The sequence below is a fragment of the Curcuma longa genome, chromosome 11 (genome assembly GCF_044706935.1).
Source record: "Curcuma longa cultivar G26 ecotype Majalengka, Jawa Barat chromosome 11, ITB_CL_G26_1.1, whole genome shotgun sequence".
NCBI classification, from domain to species: domain Eukaryota; kingdom Viridiplantae; phylum Streptophyta; class Magnoliopsida; order Zingiberales; family Zingiberaceae; genus Curcuma; species Curcuma longa.
In genome coordinates this window covers 16,039,434-16,058,282 of record NC_133871.1, presented here as the reverse complement: position 1 = coordinate 16,058,282, position 18,849 = coordinate 16,039,434, and the positions used below count along the sequence as shown (strand labels likewise).

At 42.1% G+C, this 18,849-nt stretch overlaps 6 protein-coding genes across 6 annotated transcripts; 2 read left to right on the top strand and 4 right to left on the bottom strand.

Annotated features, from left to right (window-relative positions):
• The first annotated feature begins 1,374 nt into the window (after nt 1-1,374).
• Nucleotides 1,375-2,423, top strand: LOC141840376 (ethylene-responsive transcription factor ERF110-like). Its single transcript, XM_074728347.1, has one exon. It carries the CDS (start codon nt 1,396-1,398, stop codon nt 2,305-2,307), a length of 912 nt encoding a protein of 303 aa, XP_074584448.1. The 5' UTR covers nt 1,375-1,395; the 3' UTR covers nt 2,308-2,423.
• Nucleotides 2,424-2,990: 567 nt separating this feature from the next.
• LOC141839714 (histone H3.2) lies at nt 2,991-3,669 on the bottom strand. Its single transcript, XM_074727531.1, has one exon. It carries the CDS (start codon nt 3,609-3,611, stop codon nt 3,201-3,203), a length of 411 nt encoding a protein of 136 aa, XP_074583632.1. The 5' UTR covers nt 3,612-3,669; the 3' UTR covers nt 2,991-3,200.
• A 360-nt stretch (nt 3,670-4,029) lies between these two features.
• On the bottom strand, nt 4,030-4,665 carry LOC141837217 (uncharacterized). Its single transcript, XM_074724660.1, has one exon. The coding sequence runs from the start codon at nt 4,663-4,665 to the stop codon at nt 4,030-4,032; it is 636 nt and encodes a 211-aa protein (XP_074580761.1).
• A 2,774-nt stretch (nt 4,666-7,439) lies between these two features.
• LOC141840319 (E3 ubiquitin-protein ligase PUB23-like) lies at nt 7,440-8,975 on the top strand. The gene is made up of 2 exons (XM_074728261.1): nt 7,440-7,498; nt 7,586-8,975. The coding sequence occupies exon 2, from the start codon at nt 7,588-7,590 to the stop codon at nt 8,830-8,832; it is 1,245 nt and encodes a 414-aa protein (XP_074584362.1). The 5' UTR covers nt 7,440-7,498; nt 7,586-7,587; the 3' UTR covers nt 8,833-8,975.
• Nucleotides 8,976-10,021: 1,046 nt separating this feature from the next.
• LOC141837653 (UDP-glycosyltransferase 91C1-like) lies at nt 10,022-11,497 on the bottom strand. Its single transcript, XM_074725023.1, has one exon. The coding sequence runs from the start codon at nt 11,460-11,462 to the stop codon at nt 10,089-10,091; it is 1,374 nt and encodes a 457-aa protein (XP_074581124.1). The 5' UTR covers nt 11,463-11,497; the 3' UTR covers nt 10,022-10,088.
• Nucleotides 11,498-11,795: 298 nt separating this feature from the next.
• Nucleotides 11,796-17,994, bottom strand: LOC141839713 (uncharacterized). The gene is made up of 10 exons (XM_074727530.1): nt 17,112-17,994; nt 16,583-16,710; nt 16,076-16,216; nt 15,552-15,638; nt 14,909-15,062; nt 14,759-14,818; nt 14,235-14,663; nt 13,865-14,160; nt 13,315-13,444; nt 11,796-12,533 (listed from the first exon to the last, which is right to left on the bottom strand). Exons 1-10 carry the CDS (start codon nt 17,946-17,948, stop codon nt 12,123-12,125), a joined length of 2,673 nt encoding a protein of 890 aa, XP_074583631.1. The 5' UTR covers nt 17,949-17,994; the 3' UTR covers nt 11,796-12,122.
• Between the last annotated feature and the right edge of the window lie 855 nt (nt 17,995-18,849).

Sequence of the window (18,849 nt, the reverse complement as noted above, 5' to 3'; positions counted from 1 at the left end):
CAAAACTTTAAGTGGCTCGAACCTAATAGATCGAGTTAGTTTCTTCAATGATGTTACGAGGTTTAGTGTGGTTTATGATCTTAACTCCTATTCATTTATTAGTACTATTGCCTCCAATGTTAGATTCATGTCAACTTTTAATGTTTATAGATTCTGAATTAGGAGAATCTGAGCTTCACGTCGATCATCTTGATTCATTAATCTTTTGCCTAGGAACTAATATTGATTCATTATAATCTAATGTACAATGTATATCCAAAAAAAATTAAATAATGACATTTAATTTCTAAAGAAAATTTATATATAGCAACATTATCTTAATTTAATTACTTTTAAATGTCATGCATAACAGCATAAAGGACCTTCATCAGATGATGTCTTCAGTCTTCACCAATGGGTTTCGAAAGAGCGTGTCAGACACGTCCACCAAGAGAATGTCCTGCAGTGCTCGACGTCTTTTCTTTGGCGATGGTCAAACGCTCAGTTATCGCAAGAATGATATGTTATGTATGATTCGATAGGTGTACGATTGATTGGTGATGGACAACCAATTTTTGAATTAATAATATATAAATATATATATAATTATCCAAATTAACGTGGCAGAGGATCAAGCCAATTTTATATGGCTGCAAGGAAAACGACAAATAGAATTAAGATGGAGATAAGCACCATGCACGGCAGAAACAGAGATACATTGCACCTGTAACACTTCAAATCTATCCCCAAATGTGGGCCCCAGATACTCACTAGTGGGTGTTTTGCGGAAATAAAATAACTCATAAATCCTGGTCGACATGCTTCTCATTCATTTTAAATTCGAAAAGATCAGTCAACTTTATTTTTTGCCTTTTTTGGCGTCTTGTGCACGTTTTTGGACGCTTCATGAAAATCTCTAATCATTAGGGATACAATCTGAGGACTAGCTCCGGTTTCTTAATCCCCTTATTCCATTCTTTATCAATAGAATTAAAGATATATAACATTTTTTTTCAAATTAATTCAATTTGATTAATAGATGGTAATCGACCTAATTCATTACCTTATAGATTCTCATCTGACGGTTGTCAAAATTAGATTAGCAATTTCCACATAGCCTTTGTGATGAATCTGTGGATGGCAGAAGATCTAAACCCACGGCTAATTAAGATTAGCGGATGTCGGCTCTCTTTGGATAGATATCGTGGTATCTACGACTTCTTACACATTCATCAGATTTGGCCACTTACCCAATCTACCCACCACCGTCGCCGCTATTCCCGTTCAAAGTGTGTGTGAACACGATCACACACCCACTCACGTACTCGCCCGGCCTCAAATATCGAATTGAAAAAACGTGCTTGGAATTCATTTAAATACCGGCCTTCCCTCACTCAGTCCTTGCACAAAACAGCCATGTACCACGAAGTCGCAAGCCTTCCCTTCTTCTCCGGCGATCATGGCATCGACGGAACGGGAGAGCAGGAGATTTTTGAGAATTCGACGTCGCTGATGCTCTCCGGTCGCTGCTTAGCTTGGGAGATGTCCGCCATCGTGTCAGCCTTGGCGCATGTCGTGTCGGGGGAGCCCACGTCGGCCTCGCCCTCTTCTTCTTCTTCGCCTTCGTCATCTTGTGTCTCCTCTTATTCCTTCAAGTCGTCTGGCGACGAGGCTGGACAGAAGAGGGCTAGAGAGGAGTTGCCGCCAGAATTGGGAGTGAAGTATTACCGAGTTTGTTTTGGCGATGCCGGAAGCGACCAACCGCCGCCAGCATCGGTGGAAGAGGATGCGACGGCGACAACCACCGGCAGGAAGTACCGAGGCGTACGGCGGCGGCCGTGGGGAAAATGGGCGGCGGAGATCCGCGACCCACACAAGGCCGCCAGAGTGTGGTTGGGGACCTTCGCGACGGCAGAGGACGCGGCGCGGGCCTATGACGCTGCCGCGATCCGCTTCAGGGGAAACCGAGCCAAGCTCAACTTCCCGGAGAACGTCCGTCTTCCCCAGCCTCCACCTTCCGGTGTTTCGCCGGAGGTTCAATTCCCTGTTTCCACCTCTGCTACTACGACGACGATGCCGTTAGGTGATTACTTGGAGCACTCGAGGCCGCTACTGCAGGAAGGTCGAGAATACTGTCCGAGTCAATGGATTCAAGCAACAAACCTTTTCGACGGTTCGGAAATGGCGACGACGGTAGACGATGGCTCTATAGCTTCTCGTTTCTTACCTACGTTCTCTGTTTCTTCCTCTATTTCACAGCCGTCGTTCAAATATCCTGTGTTCCATGGCGTAGCCTCGATGGCCAACACGAGTATGGTTTCGAAATAACGAAGCTTGCTCGCCAATTTCTTTAGCTGAAAACCGCCGCAGTACAAGCTGTAGTCTTTACCTCTTATTGTTAATAATATCAGAATGGGTCCTTTTGTTAAAAGAATTTAAAAATATGGTTACTAAGACTCGTCACTTGAGAGATATCCTTAATCAGAGTTGCAGATATTGCAAGATAAGTGGCCATACAAGATCTTTGTTTGAAACGAGTTTTGTCAGCGTGTCGGACAAATCATTGAATAGGAATTGGACCGCCAAAGGAATTCAGAATCAGACGTTTCGCTGACGGAATTAAATGTCAACTATGACCATTAAACTGGAATACATCAAGATCAAAAAATACAAATAACCTTTTATATTTGCCTAGAGCATAAGATTTTGAAATTTCTAATACCAAACAATCCTTCCCAATTTACATTTAAAACAATCAAAGAGTTTATTTGATCATTGATAGCTATCCGATTGGCCAGCTAGTCCTAATCGTGTGTTTGTGCAATCCATTTCGGAATGGATATGATTGGTAGATCAAATTGAACAGTGACATCGGAGATAAAAGAAAAGATATCATTCGTCGAGTGACCTTTCGAATTCAAAGACACAAACATGTCCAACAAAGCATTTGTATATGCACGTACAAATTTTAAGAAAACGCATCTTGATAACAAAAACTCTTTGGATGAATATTGCAGATCTGAATTAGTGAATTCTATGTCCTGGAAATGGTTTACAAATTGCAATGTAAGATCGGCATGAATCAACATTCAAGAAGGTAGATTTCATAACGACGCTTCTTTACATCCACCTACCAAATTCAAAGATCAAAAGACAATAGTAGACGCCAGTAGAGAAGGAATACGTAAACCCTAACCAGATATGACAACGAATCGGAGCACTCAAGCCCTCTCCCCACGGATTCTGCGCGCGAGTTGAATGTCCTTGGGCATTATGGTCACCCGCTTGGCGTGGATGGCGCAGAGATTGGTATCCTCAAACAGGCCCACCAGGTATGCCTCCGCCGCCTCCTGGAGCGCCGACACGGCAGAACTCTGGAACCGGAGGTCCGTCTTGAAGTCCTGAGCGATCTCGCGGACAAGCCGCTGGAACGGGAGCTTGCGGATCAGCAGCTCCGTGCTCTTTTGGTACTTGCGTATCTCCCGCAGCGCCACCGTACCGGGGCGAAAGCGGTGGGGCTTCTTCACGCCGCCGGTAGCAGGCGCGGATTTGCGAGCCGCCTTGGTCGCCAGCTGCTTCCGGGGCGCCTTCCCGCCGGTGGATTTCCTCGCTGTCTGCTTCGTCCGGGCCATCTCGACTCGAAATCGAAGTCGATGGGAGGAGATGAAGATTAGGGCTCGAGATTTGGGATCTTGAATGTTGATTGAGAAAGAAACGCAATGCGGAGCCTTTTATAGGCAGATCTGTGGCAAGGAAACCAAACAAGGGCGGGCTCCAATTTTGCAATCCCGCCTCCAAAGTTTCTTCTAGAGCGTTGGATGTGGATAAACGAACGGTAGAGATCTATTCAAGATCAAGCACGCGGATCGCTATCCGTGGCCAAACCTTGCTCTCTTTACCGTCCGATTTGGCGCGATCAAACTACCGCTTCTAATTACCTTTTCGGAACAGTGAATTAAAAATACCCGATACAAATACAAATTTAATATAATTATATCTTAAATCTATTTATAGATAAAATCGAATTTATCAAATCTTTGTTAGATTTCATTAGAAGTCTTGGTTTTGGTCGAGAAGTTCCCAACATGCCCCTGGAGAGGGCAAAATGGGAGTTCCCACGAAACATGATCCCTTGTCCCCAAAAGTGCCGACGGCCATGCCATGCAAAGCCGGACTCAGCTCGCTGAACGGGTTCACAGAGTGCTGCGCCACCGTGAATGGCTCCGGCGACACGGGCACCTGGAGACAGGACGGAACATGCGACAGGACGCCACCGGCCGCCGTCGTCGCCCTCATCGCATTGTCGATCCCCAGCTGGTCGAGCACCTCCGCCAATTGCTTGCCGATAGTCAGCGGATGAGAGGAAGCGCTGGCGGTCTTCTCGAACGTCGCCAGACTAGCTGCAGCCTGCGATATTAATGGAGGCGACGACGACGACGGAGGCGGCGGCACTGGCGAGGCGAGCCCGGTGAGGCGTTGCACCAGCGACATGAACTCGCTGCGGTTGACGTGGATGACCTTGGGCGAGACGGTGTAGATGATCACTGGCCGTCGAGGCGGCGCCGGCACTTGCTTCTTGGTGATCTTACGGGAGTCGTTGCGGACGTCGAGCGGGGTCGGGCGGGGGCCTTTGATCTTCCGCCGCCGCGATGGCTGGCTCATCAGGGAGGGGTCGGAACCTTCCATAGTTGCGCTTCTTCCAACTCCGACGATAGATGGGATGAGGGGGAATTGGAGGAGCATATTAACTTGGGAGATTTGTGCTAATTCGATAATTAAGATTCCTTAAAAAGAGAAAGATTGATGGAGTGCATAATATTAATCAAACAATTCTTAAATGAAACAAAGTTAAACGAGTTGACAATTGATCGATAAACAAATGGATTATCAAAGATAAAAAGTAGAGGAAGTCATGCTGCTGGACCAGGTCATGGCTGTTGAATATCAGTGTTGTCTTTTAAACCCACAAGTAATTAAGAATGATAAAATAAAATAAATGTTGCAGGCCTGAGACTGTCCATGATATATTAAACAGTCAATCTCTAAGAAATGGTCAAACTGAGCATTTCCCCCACATTTTGGAGTGTTAATTATAAGAATAAATGGCATTTTGAATCTTTAAAAACCCATCGAAAGGATCTTTTATACCTCTTGTCTTTTGCTTGTGTCGCCTTTATAATCTCTGGGTGTGTCTTGGCGTGATATTGTCATTTTTTAAAAAATTCTTCATGCATTTCCACGTGGCAAGTGACCAAGGGCGTTGGAAGGCCTGTCGAATTTAACACGTAAGCTTTGGGGTTTGGGGACATAGAAATGCTTTAAATTATAAAGGGAAGATAATGGCCGGCATGAATAAATTACGAGCACAAAACTTGCAACTCAATGCATTCTATTATGATGATTTTTTTTTATAAAATGATTGCAATAATAACTATTTTATTAAAATTTATTCCAATATTCTTTTTTTAAAGATGATCCATCTCTTATCTATTATTTACACAATTTGTACAAATTAAACATTAAAAAAATCGGATGGCATGTTTATTGGGTTGAAGTAAATAGAACGGTAATTATTAGGCCAGCCCAATTAGGCCTGTTGGGCTAGACTGTGTGCAAAAATTTTACCGTTAAAATAGTAGTTTGTTGGGTCAAAATTCCTCGTTTTAATCATCAATATATAAAAAACAATTGTTAAAAAAAAAACTTGTCTAGGAGTTTTAGCCTAATACAATATTATTGAAATAATAATATTTTTAAAATGATAAATAAAATTGATGCGGAGTAGACAACATGACCCACGTGGTAGGATCCAGTCAACAAAGAGTTCAGATGACGTGATTAAGATTTGGTTAACATAAATTTCACATAGCAAACCGACCTGATTCATTGACTTGCCGAGTCGACCTCCCAGCGAATCAAGCTGACTTCTCGATCAGTTGAGTCAATCCGACTTGTCAAGCCGTTGAGTTGTTGAGTTAGTAGGACCGGGTCATCTAGCCTAACTGAGTTCTATTAATCAAGCACAATAAGACATGGGGCATGATCTCCACTTCCTCATGTTCCCTCTATACTCCCTATGATCCCTTCTCCACCTTCATGATATTTAAAAGTACCTACATGTATAAGAGGTCAGGCATATGTTTCATGGGGAGGGGGCTCTCTTTAACTCAACTTCTTTGATTTTTTTTTTGTCCCTTTTCATTGAAATGTTATGATGACTTAGACATCGAAATGGTTTTGTTGGAACAACTCTCAATAAGCCCTTTGATGTTTATTATTTTTCATGTGATTCGGTTATGCTATGAAAAGTAAAAAGGAAAAGTTTCGACATCATCGCTTTTGAATGTTGGATGAATTTCTATTGTTGCATTACTATGGTAAGATTTTCAAAAAAAAAAAACTCTCTTTTTGATATTTTTAAAAATAAAGATAGATAATATAAATAATAATAAAAAAATGTTTTTTATTTCGAATTTACGTAGTAGTATTGATTAAAATTTAAATGTTATATGGGAACCACTATTATATTAAATTCTTATGTCAACGTTATTATAATAGTCATAGCTAAAACCATATAATAAATTTAAACAAACTACATAATAATTAAAATTGTTATACATTAAGTGTTACAATAATGATGGAAAATTTATTTTCAGAATAAAAAATAGAATAGAATTTAATTTTGGCTATTTTTTAAAGATAAACCGTTCTTTTGGACTATAAGATTTAACACCCACTATTCATGACACTGCCATCACATTTAAGAAAATCAAGTGATTGGCCCTTCCTGCCAACTGTTATCTGAATATTTTAATCATTTGGATCCATGCAGCCTTCAATCTTTCATACTTATCGCCTCACAAATAATTACTATCCAGCCATCTAATTTATTATTAAAAAATATATATCAAGTAAATCCACGCGATCCGCCGCAATTTTGTCGGGAAAAGTCAACGTGCTCGTGGTGGTCGGCACGGATGTCGTAACTAAACATTTAAAACGTAGCGAACAGTGGCTTTGACCAGTCTCCCTTCATTTATTTTTTGGCTTCTCTTTGAGGTGGATCACGTGCCAGCACCGTCGCCAAGGCTTTGCTCACGTGATTTTTTTTTTTTCAAAATTCGAAATAACCTCCTCTTTATCAAAAATGCTAAAAGGCATCCCATTTTTTTAAAACAATGTTAGAAGAAGTGCAAAAGCATATAATTACATTTCTGCATTCTAATATTTCAAAATTTTGATCTTTTACCCCAAACCATTTCCATAGTTGCACTTTTCTCGTGCTTTACAAATTTTACATTTTACCTCCAAATCATTTGTCTCCTTTCATTACTTCAGAATTTTACAGTGGCAAGTTGACCTGATTTCCGAAATTATTGGGAGATAAGTGCAAGATTCTGAACTCTAGGGACTAAAAGTAGTATGGAGGAAATTAATGGAATCCAGTGAGCCACCGCGGGGAGATCGCTGGAATTCGAATTCGTCTTCTCTTCTTCCTCCACTTTTTTTTTTTCCTACAGTACATTAAGCTCCAGCTTGTTCTTCAAATTGTTGATTAATCTATTTCGTATTCGATGATAAATCAGAATCCTGATCTCGTTTTCAGCAATGGAAGAAAAAGCTCAAGTGCCATCGTATTTCCTCTGCCCTATCTCTCTCCAACTCATGAAGGATCCGGTGACCCTCGCCACCGGCATCACCTACGACCGGGACAGCATCCAGAGATGGTGGCACTTCGCCGGCGGTCGCCGCAACACCTGTCCCGTGTCGAACCAGACCTTGCCGGACTCGGCTCAACTCACTCCCAACCTCACCCTGCTCCGCCTCATTCAAGCTTGGCACGCAGCCGCCAACTTCAGTGATACCGGCGAGACGCCTCTTCCGACGACCCTGATGTCCCCCGTCGACGCCGCCCACGTCGCCGAGCTTCTTGACGACGCCGGGGCGCATCCGCTCGCTGCCCTTCGCCGGCTGAGGAACATCGTAACCGGAAGCGAGCACGGAAAACGGTGCGTCGAGGAGGTCCCAGGCGCCGTTGACTTTCTCGCCTCCGTCATCGTCGGCGAGGAAAATGGTGACGATTTTGAGTTGTCAACGGCTTGCGACGAGGCGCTCGGCATTCTCCGCTCGATCCAGGTAGGCGAACGAGGATTTGCTGATCTGGTCGCACGAAATCCGGGCATCGTCGAGTCGTTGACGGCGACCCTGAGACGCCGACGAGAAGGTCGCAACCAATCGCGGGACGACGCGGTGCATCTGCTGAACCAGATACTCGGCGCGCTCCCGCGCCATCGGCTGGCTTCCCTCGACGAGGAGCTCTTCCGCGAGGTGGTCCGCGCGCTTCAGGACCGCGTCTCCGCGAAGGCGGCGCTGCACTTGCTTGTGTCTGCGAGCCGGAGCGGGCGGAACAGAGTAAAGGCTTCGCTCGCCGGCGCAGTCGGCGCGCTGGTGGAGATTCTGCTGGATGAGCCGGAACGGCGAGCCTGCGAGCTGGCGCTGGTGGCGATGGACCGGGCGTGCCGGTGCGCGGAAGGCCGGGCGGAGCTACTAGCGCATGCCGCAGGCGTGGCCGCGGTGGCGAAGAGGATGCTGTGCCCGAGGGTGTCGGAGACGGCGAGCGAGAGGGCGGTGAGCGTGCTGTGGTCGGTGGCGCGGCACGCAGCCACGCCAAGCGTGGTGCGGGAGATGATGCAGGTGGGGGCGGTGGGGAAGCTCTGCCTGGTGCTGCAGGCGGAGTACTCCGGCGAGAAGTCCAAGGAGAAGGCGAGGGAGATGTTGAAGTGGCACGCGGCGGCGTGGAGGAGATCGCCTTGCCTCTCGCCTCACTTACAGATCTCTTATCCCAATTTGTAGCAAGCAAATCTTAAAAAGATTTTACCTTTTCTTTCCAATAAAACAAACAAGCAAACAGATCGTATGCTTTCTTGCATTACGATCGAATCAAGTTGCTGCATTTTTTTTTCTTCCTCTGATCGCAACAATAGAAAATTTTTAAATAGTGGTTTCTTGATAATAAAAAATTACATTCAAATGAAAATGATGGTGTTCGTTTTACTCGCTCGCTCAGATCCCTCTGTAAAAAGTTTGATTGCCTCTCGAATGATCGGTATATATATGATCCATTCTGGAATAAAACAGCTTCGTAGAAACTTATGCCTGAGCACCAAGATGAGATGCTCGAGGTCTTCCCTTCGCATGATCTATAGCTATAGGAATGAATGAGATTTAGTAGCATTAATGAGAGTGAATGATATCATACTTCCTTGACTTGTAATCATCTATTCGATATGTACATTATCTACACGATTGGTTGTGGTAGCATTTGCGTAGTCAAAATTTTTGTTGGAAAAGTAAAGTATTCATAAAGATGATTTAAAGGCACGCCGAACACGTCACACGTGAACAAGCACAACATTAAAATTCATGATAATCCGTCTGCCTCTCCTCCCAAGTCAAGCACAACATTAAAGTTCTATTTACTTTACAAGTTTACGTGAAGAATTGCCCCGACACTTTACAAGTTTACGTGAAGAATGGATTATGAATCCATTTACAAATTAATAGATATGATTATGTAATTTGGCCTAACTAACTTCACTTGATCTAGTCCACTCTTCTAGATTAACCACCCAGTCCAACATGCTCAATTAGGCAGCCTACCTAAATTGATTAGCTTGATCGGCTTGTCTAATCTATTAAATTTTAATAAAAAATAAAATATATCATTTCAACAGTTTCACATAATTGACCTTATGATTATTTATCAAAAAAAAATAAATTAAAAAATTATAATTAACTATTACAGAAAATATAATATTATCTCAAAATTTAATTCTTATTCAAATAAATCTGTTCCATAATAATTAACTTAATCATGTTTGAAGAGCAACTCAATCATACCTAATCTATTAAACGCTCTTGGCCTGGCCTTGTGGGTTTGGCAAAACTATGTGTCACATCAATTTCATCAAATGGTTGATCTATCGAATATACGAGTTATCAAGCGATACGAAAAAAAATCACTTTTGTTCTTTAAAAAAAATTCATCAACGATAAATTTTATTCCATTAAATACTAAAAGTTTAAAACGTATCCAGCACTGGGGCTTGCTATCGCCGCCTGTGGTCTTCCAGATGTTCGAGGAATTGCCTCACACAGCGGTCGTTCGTCTCCTCGTCCCCAAAGACCTTCGCGTACTCCTTCGCCTTCGCCCTCAACGCCTCCCCTTCTTCCTCCACCATCACCAGCCTCAAGGTCCTCGCGATCCCATCCGCCGTGAACGCTCCGTCCTCCTCCCTCCTCGGCACCTCCACGCCGACTCCTCTTCCCACGAGATCCCTCGCGTTCAGCCCTTGATCAAACATGAGCGGCAGCAGCGCCAGGGCGCGCCCGGAGGCGAGCCCCTCGACTATCGAATTCCATCCGGCGTGAGTCAAGAATCCGCCGACCGACCGGTGACGGAGGACACGAACCTGAGGCGCCCAGTCCATGCACACAAGCCCCCGCCCTTTGGTCCTCTCCATGAAGCCTTCTGGCAGCGTAGCGTGCGACCCTGCGGGCGCTCTCGCCGCCCAAACGAACGGCAGCAAGGATTGCTCCAGGCCGAGAGCGATCTCCTGCAACTGCGAATTCCTCAGCTTCACTTCGCTTCCGAACGCAGCGTAAACGACTGATCCGGGGTTTAGCTCATCGAGCCATTGGCGGATTCTGCTCCATGCTCTGTTTTCGCTCTCTGCTTCCGGCGGCGAGGGAGGGAAAAATCCCAGCGGAATCACCGGCTGCTTGTGAAGCTTCCCGAGGAGATCGTACCACTCCTCTTCGTACTCTTTGCAGCTCCTGATGGCCATTAGTTGGCAATCTTGCATGGACTTGCCGAACCGGTAAGCTTCCGACACGCCGGAGGCGTCCGGCACGGCCCCCGGCTCGAACAGCTCCCGCGCCTCGTAGGGCTTGTAGAAGATGGTAGACTCGAAGGGGACCCACGCCGGCGGCTCCGCGAACTGCTCGGGCGTCGTCCTAGCGCCCTCGCCGCCCATCAGCACCGATGGCGGTCCCAAGAAGCTGAGTACTGCGGCGTCGAAGAGGGAGACGAAGGCGCACGGCACGCCGAACTCCGCAGCCGCCCGGGGCGCCCAGTAGGCGGCATAGTCGAAGAGGATCCAATCGGGCGGCGTCCGGCGGAGGAGCGCAGATAGTTCGTGCTGGAAGGTGTCGAAGGCCTGGCGCAGATAGGGTCTGAGGTTGTCCGACAGTAGGTCGATCGAAGCTTCGGCGCCGTGCGGAAGGTGTTCGATGGGGGGCACGAGGAGCTCGACGAAGCGGATGAGGGAGGATAGGTGGGGAGGAAGGGCGGGGAGGCGGCTGATGTTTTTAGGGGTGGCGAGGAAGGAGACGCGGTGGCCGTGTTGGGCGATGCGCTTGGCGAGCTCCAAGAAGGGGAGGAGGTGGCCGAGGGCGAGCCATGGGAGAATGACGATATGCATGCCGCTGTCGAAGTCAAAGGAAGCGGAAGGAAGAATCTCCCATTGCTAAGTGAAGAAAATATAAGACAAAGGTGCCAGCTCACGGCTGATGCCTTCTCAAGACTTTTGTGAAGATTACTATTCGTGCTTAGGTTTAATTAATATATAAGAATGTGACTTTGATTTGTACAAGAACAAATTAAATCCATATTTGAGTTGAATTACATGACAAAATATGCATTATATTTCAAAGGGAAATCAACCATTTCAGGCGTAATTCTAATTTATGAGCCACTTATAATTTAACATCATTGTATATTTGCTTCATGGACAGCAAGAAAATAGAAACCTCAGTTAACAGAAGTCTATTTTTGATACACATTTAACTGCTTACAAAAATGAAGTGTCAAACAAGATGAACAAGCTGATTAAAGTGTCGCCTCAGCATGGTCTTAATACAGAGGGGAAAAAATAACTTCAGAAGAAAGGAAAAAAAAGAAGAAGAAAAGATACTCACATGAAAGATGATGAATGCAGAGAATAAACAAACAAGCACAACCTACTTTGAGCAAGGGCCAGTCCACATTGGTTCTTGCATTCTCAACTTCCAGAGTCGACTCTAGTTTTTTCACATCGTATAAGCGCCAGCATTTAGCAATATCGATGCCAGCACAGAAACAGTCAATCAGAAATCTCAGGGATCTCATGGGAAGTCCAACTAGGAGGGAATGTTCTCTGCAAAGCTTCTGTAAGCTCACCGCCAGTCCTCTCTATCTTGCGCAAACACTTGGACCAGTGGATAGCAGTGTGTAAGTCGACAGTGAGGTCATTTTCTACCATTTCTTTACAAACACGCAAAATTCCAGAACATAGGTATTCTTCGGCCACAGTTGTCCTTGATAAGAGAGAAGTTACGAGGCAATGGTATGCTGCCTTGTCAGGCTTCAAACCTTCCAATTTCATCTCTTCAAAGCATTTCAAAGCCTTTTCAGGAAGTGAAGCTCGTGCCCAACCTCTGATCAGGGTGGTGTATGTTTTAACATTAGGCCTCACCCTGGCAGACTCCATCTCTTCAAGTACTTTTGATGCTCTCTGTACAAAGTAAAATGCTAACTGAGGTTGTACGGACTAACTATGTCATTCAACAAGGATGGAGCAAACACTAATTCAAACAGATATTAAGTAAATGAAAATATGCCACATAAAAAATATATTTTAAAAAAATTATGCCAACAACAACACATGAAAAAAAAAACTAATCTATTTTGATTCTCTCCCTCTCATCTATTTTGCATCTTCATACTAAACCCAGGACCAAATCATCCTCAAGCAACTCCTCATATTGAAAACATGGAATCAGTTATCAGGGTTGGCTCACAATGTTTTGAGATTTTAGATCATTTGCTTTCCTTTTATATATTGATTGGCAAGTGACTAGAAACCAAGCAATTAATACTATACTATCTGTTTTCTTGCTACAGTGTTAAGAAACATTGGACTCTCTCTCTCTCTCTCTCTACACACACACACACACACTCTCTCTCTCTCTCTCTCAAATAGGTTTCAGTTTGGTTTATTTTGGAAAAGAAAATACAATTTGGTGCATTCCCTGATAATTATAAACAAAACCAAACCGATAAAGTGAGCTTATGTTTATTCTAATTTAATTTATAGAATTGATATCCTATGCCTCATTTTCATTTTAATAAAAAGCAACAATAGTTAGCTAATTATAATTATCTATATGGTCACTCAAGACAAACACAAAATGAACCAATATCCTTCAATACCAATATAACTTCATAGGAACTTAAAAGTGTTGCTTCCAGTGATTGAGGAAAGACATGAGGTCGAGTAAAGGATAATTGATTACCATCATATCACCAGCCTTGCAGCATGCATTTATTAAAGAAGTATAGGTATGAATGTCTGGAGGAACTCCATCCTGCTTCATTTGATGCAACAAATCAGCAGCCTCCCAAACATCTCCTCTCCTGGCCCACCTGATGAATAAGACTAGTCAGGTCATTGAGGGAAAAAAAATTAATTGAATACGAACCAAGCGCAGATCACGAGGCAACGTTCAACAATAAATTTCAGCTCACACAGATACTGACATAAACATGAAGTATCTAGGAGTCTAGGGCTTCCACAAATTATTTAGTAGAACAGATTGTTCTGTTCTCACAGTTAAGCACATGAAAAACTGTAACAAATGCACAAACACATACTATTATGTCTAGTAAGTTTTAACATTGTACATAGAAAGCAGAACCCTATGATATATACCTCTGAAATACAAATAACAAACTTCTAAAAACATCATGAATTGTCCACGCATCAGCAGATTTTGTTTTTGTTTTTAAAAAAAGTGAACGCACAAGGAAAATAAGTGTTAAAAATAGAAAAAGTTCAATTATTACCCATCTATTAATATATTGTAGACAAATGTGTTCCGAGGTATCTTTTGAGCACTCATTTCTCTTGTGACCGCAAGAGCACTCTGCATTCTTCCAGATTTGCAACAAGCTTTCAGAAGTGCTTCATAGATGAAAGCATCAAGCTCTATGCCTGCCTCTTTGATTTTGGTAAAATATTCGAAAGCTTTACCAATATCACCATCAGAAGCATATCCTTGCATGATTGTAGTGTAGGTATGCTTGCTCGGTGATATACCAGTTAGAGACATCTTATTAATTACTTCAACAGCCTTCTCCATCTGGAAAAGAATATGGTTATCACACAAATATAAATGATTAGCATCAGCCTTAAACCACAAAACATGATGACTACCTTGTGCTTTTGAACAAGGCCATGAATAAGAACATTGTAAATTTCTACTGTTGGGACACATCCACTTCGCCGCATCAAATCAAAAATTTCCATAGCTCTTCTCATGTCACCTACTGCAGCAAAGGCATCTATGATAGGCAAAAATGTGCGAGTGGAAGGCCGATGCTTCCCTTTCTGCATTTCATGAACAACCTGAATGGCTCGATCAGTGTTACCCATCTTACTGAATGCACATATAATGTTATTATAGAGAACAACATCAGGTTTCAAGCCTGATTGAAGCATTTGCTCAAAAATGCTGAAAGCATTAACATAGTCCTTTAACTGGATAAAGCCATTGATCAACATTGAGTATGTCTTGTGGTTGTGCACGATGCCACTCAACTCCATTGTTTTGCTAACCTCAACGGCCTTGGAAACTTTACCAATCTGGAAATCAAGACATTAATCACATACACATTGTTTAAATTGATATTGCATGGGAAAAGATTGCATAAACAACAAATTGAAATAAATTTCTTTACCTTGGCATACAGATTAATAAGGCACCCATAACTGATGATTGAAGGCTGAAATCCACATTCCTGCATAAAAACAACAAAAATCTGAGTCTTGCATAGTCGCAGTGTGCCTGTTGGGGCATAATGAAAAATTATTAGAAAAATCTGTGTTACCTTAAGCCTATCAAACACAATTAAACATTTCTTCTCATCTCGGATATTGGTATAACCATCCATCATTGTGTGATATATGTTAATAGAAACATCTATTCCTTGTTCTTCCATTTCTTGAACCAAAACTTCAGCTCGAGACATATTGCCAGTTTGACTGCACAAGGAAGTGGTTTGAGAAAATTACAAGTATCTCTATGTGATAAAGAACCATAAAAAAACAAATATTGATGTAATCTAAGATTTTCCATCGGATCTGGAATGAAGACGAGAATTCTGAATGTCTTATTCATAAAGATATATTGTTTACAGGAAATATTCTGAAATGCCTACTATAAAGGTCCTAGGTAGAGTACTACTCAAGTTGAAAGATGTGTATAGATCAATGCCATCATGAACAGCAGCTTGATTATAAGATATACCATAATAAAATTCTGGCTAGCATACTTGAGGTTTAATATGTGTTACCGACATGCATTACTAAGATTAGGCTATCCAACACACTAATCGGAGAGGTAATGGCATCTCAATCACAGCATAACTTTGAGAAAGCACATAACATGCATCATGTAGTGAAATGACAATCATTCCAAATAACAAACAGCAGTATCACAAAAGCCATATAAATCCATAAAAATATACTAACCAATGTGCGTAAATGATGTTGCTGTATATTACGCCATTCAAGGAAGAAATTTTTTGCTTTGCCTCTTTGAAGTAGTTATCTGCAGATCTTCCAAAGTAGCAAAGAGGTCATTAGGGAAGATTTATTAGATCAAAAGTAACAAAGATGCATTAGACAGCATGGACGTGGATCTATATCTCTTTAGTTTTTGACTGAGAAGTAAAAGAATTTTGTATCAGCCAATCAAATCACAATCAACATTTACAATGATTTTGAAACTTCTCTAGTATAGTAACCTGATAAAATCATACGTATCCCAGCTGATTAAATAAACATTACTTAAATAATAATGGAGATGGTTAAGATGACAACATGGATTGCAAACTCAGGAATGTCAGTCTCATAACAGTTTGGTTATGAATTCAAGCAGCTAACAATGATTATATTCCTCAGCTTCTGGGCTTCCCACATCAAACATATAACAAAAAAATGGTGGATTATATAAGTTATTGACAAATACATGAATTATCGAAAGTAATACTCACTCGGCATCGAGGACTTTGGCAAACCCAGCAATAAGGATACTGTATGTTGCCACAGTCAACTCAACGCCCTCAGTCTTCATTTCATCAACGCAAGACAAAGCCCCACGCATATCTCTAGCAACTGCATAAGCGTGAACAAGGCTGCATGAAATGAATTTACTTAAATGCAAGAAATGAATGCTTAAATCAACTTGATCATTCATAATGCCAAAAGTAAAGTGTTCACAACAAACTATAGAACACGAGGAAAATACTAGAGAAGTTTCAGGTAATTATTCATTTATTTGGGCAACAGTTTTGAATTAGAAATCACTTGAAATTGTTCACCTTGATTTTCCAATTCAGCATAGAGATATATAGCTATTTTTCCAAATTGTTCTCCTTTATATTTTTTCACACTTTTATCTGGCCTATGGCAAATAATACACAAGTAAAATTTTTCAACAAAGCATTTACTACAAAAGTCAATTAACACAACATAAAAATGAGAATTGTATAATATGTTACCTTGTAAATATGCGTTCATCTGGTTCGATTCCTCTTGCTCTCATGCTCTCAAAAGTTGCTCGTGCATGATGTTTATCACCCCTTCTGGCATAATACTTGACCATCAAGCGATAATCTCCTAAAGAGGGCTGAATCATATAGGTTAATAACTCTCGTGTTTTGAGAATGTCATTTAGATGAGCAAAGTTATTTTAAATACTTATTGGTAATATAATAATGATCCTAGTGGATGAAGATCCCTGGAATCTAAGGACAAAGAATTAATTCAGGCTTACCCATCAATAGCAAAGAGAGCCAGTATTATTTTAACAGCCAAATACATGTCTAAACTCAAAACTTCTAATGCACATTGCTTCTTGTTGTTGATAATCTACAACCTTAATGCAAAGAAAATTAATCTACCCTAAGATGATTATTTTATGTAAACTATATCATCCACTAGAAGCATTTTCTATGCTGCGGAGGGGATTTTAGAATAACAAGGATAAAAAGGTCAAAAATAGTGGTACAGGGGGAGAAAGATTTATACCTTCGGTATTTTATCAAACGCCGACACTACCGCTTGCCAATCCTCTGGCTTAGTGTCCAAAACCTTCACAAATCTATTGCTAGCATTCCCCCTCTCCACATGCCACTTCGACTTGTACTCCCTACGATCGGAGCCCGCCACCCAGTTCATTTTCTCCTCCTTCCTCGCCCTCTGCTGACTCCCGTCGTCCAACCTTACAGTCAAAACCCTCCCATGGAACTCCACTCCGTCAAACTCCACCGCCCTGACAGCCGAATCCTCAGCAGTAGGGCCACCGTATAACAGGAAACAATACCCCATATTGCGCTCCGGATCATCATGAGCCCTGATCAACTCGACTTTCTCCACGGGTCCGAATTGGCGGAAGAAATCGGCAATCTCGTTCTTCTTAGCCCATCGCGGCAAATTCCCCACGAAGATCTTTCCTTTAACACGATATCTGGCAGCGTCGGCCATGGAATCGGGATTAACAGCAGGCGAGGGGGGATCTTCGACATTGGAATCCGATGGCAGGGTTTCCACCGGATTGGCCGGTGGCGGGGGAGGAGGAGGAGGAGGAGGTGGAGGAGAGAGCTTACTGGAAAGCCAGAGCTTCGGTGCCAAGGGGTTGGTGGTGGAGGGTTTAAGAGCGGTCGAAGGGGCGATGTCAGGCGCAACAGGGGATGTTTGCCGGACTGAAGGGTTCAGGGGGCGGCGAATGGTGGCTGAGGATAGCGGCGCGGCGGCGGCTGCAGCTTCGGCCGGTGGCTTATGGGAAGCGCGAGGAGGGAGGAGGATGGAGGGTTTGACAACGAGGCGCGTGGGAGAGAAGGAAGCGGGGACGAAAAGCAAATCCATCAGCGATTTGATCGGTGAAGGGAGTAGAATTTCATGGCTCAGCGAGTTGGAGAGAAAGGGCGTCGAGCGAGGCCGCAAATGATAACGGGAAAGATAAAGCGAGGGAGATTTTCATTTTCACCCTACTATTTATTTATTTTTTTTTTTGAAAGACCTCCTAAAATGTTTTCATTAAAAAATATTTTTTAATATTTTTTAAAAAAATATATCATTTTAATCTGTGACTTTTAGTCGTACTGTTGTTCACACTTTTTTTTTACTCAAGTTTAGTTAGAGCTAATTGTAGATATTGAATGAATATAAATAAAAATTAAAATTTACTTATAAATATTTAGTTTATTTATACGTTTCTACTAGAGGCTTATATATATATGAGATTCTTTATGAATTGGCTCCCTTTAATAACTTAATTATCTTTTCAGTAAATTATTTAAAATTATTTAGTTTTTAGTATTATTCTTTTTTTCTTCTGATAGAGAGAATACAATTAGTAGATGGTTGTGCAATATGAAATTAATGTCGCCTCTAGGGCTTTATATCCTTGAGTTTTATGAACTACTCTTCATGAATGTGACATATTTGACAAATTCTTACTTGTATTACAAAATCTTATTTGAGATATATATATATATATATATATATATATATATATATATATATATATATATATATATTTGGTATACGTGCATGGTCAAACTTGTTACAAGAGAGAGAATACAAGTAGTAGATGGTTGAGCAACATGATATCTTTATCTTTGAATTTTACGAATAGACTTCTAACTAATACTTTTCAAACTAATACTTTTCACAATGTGACATATTTGACACATTCTTACTTGTATTACAAAATCTTATTTGAGAGATATATATATATTTTTGGTATGCGTGCATGGTCAAACTT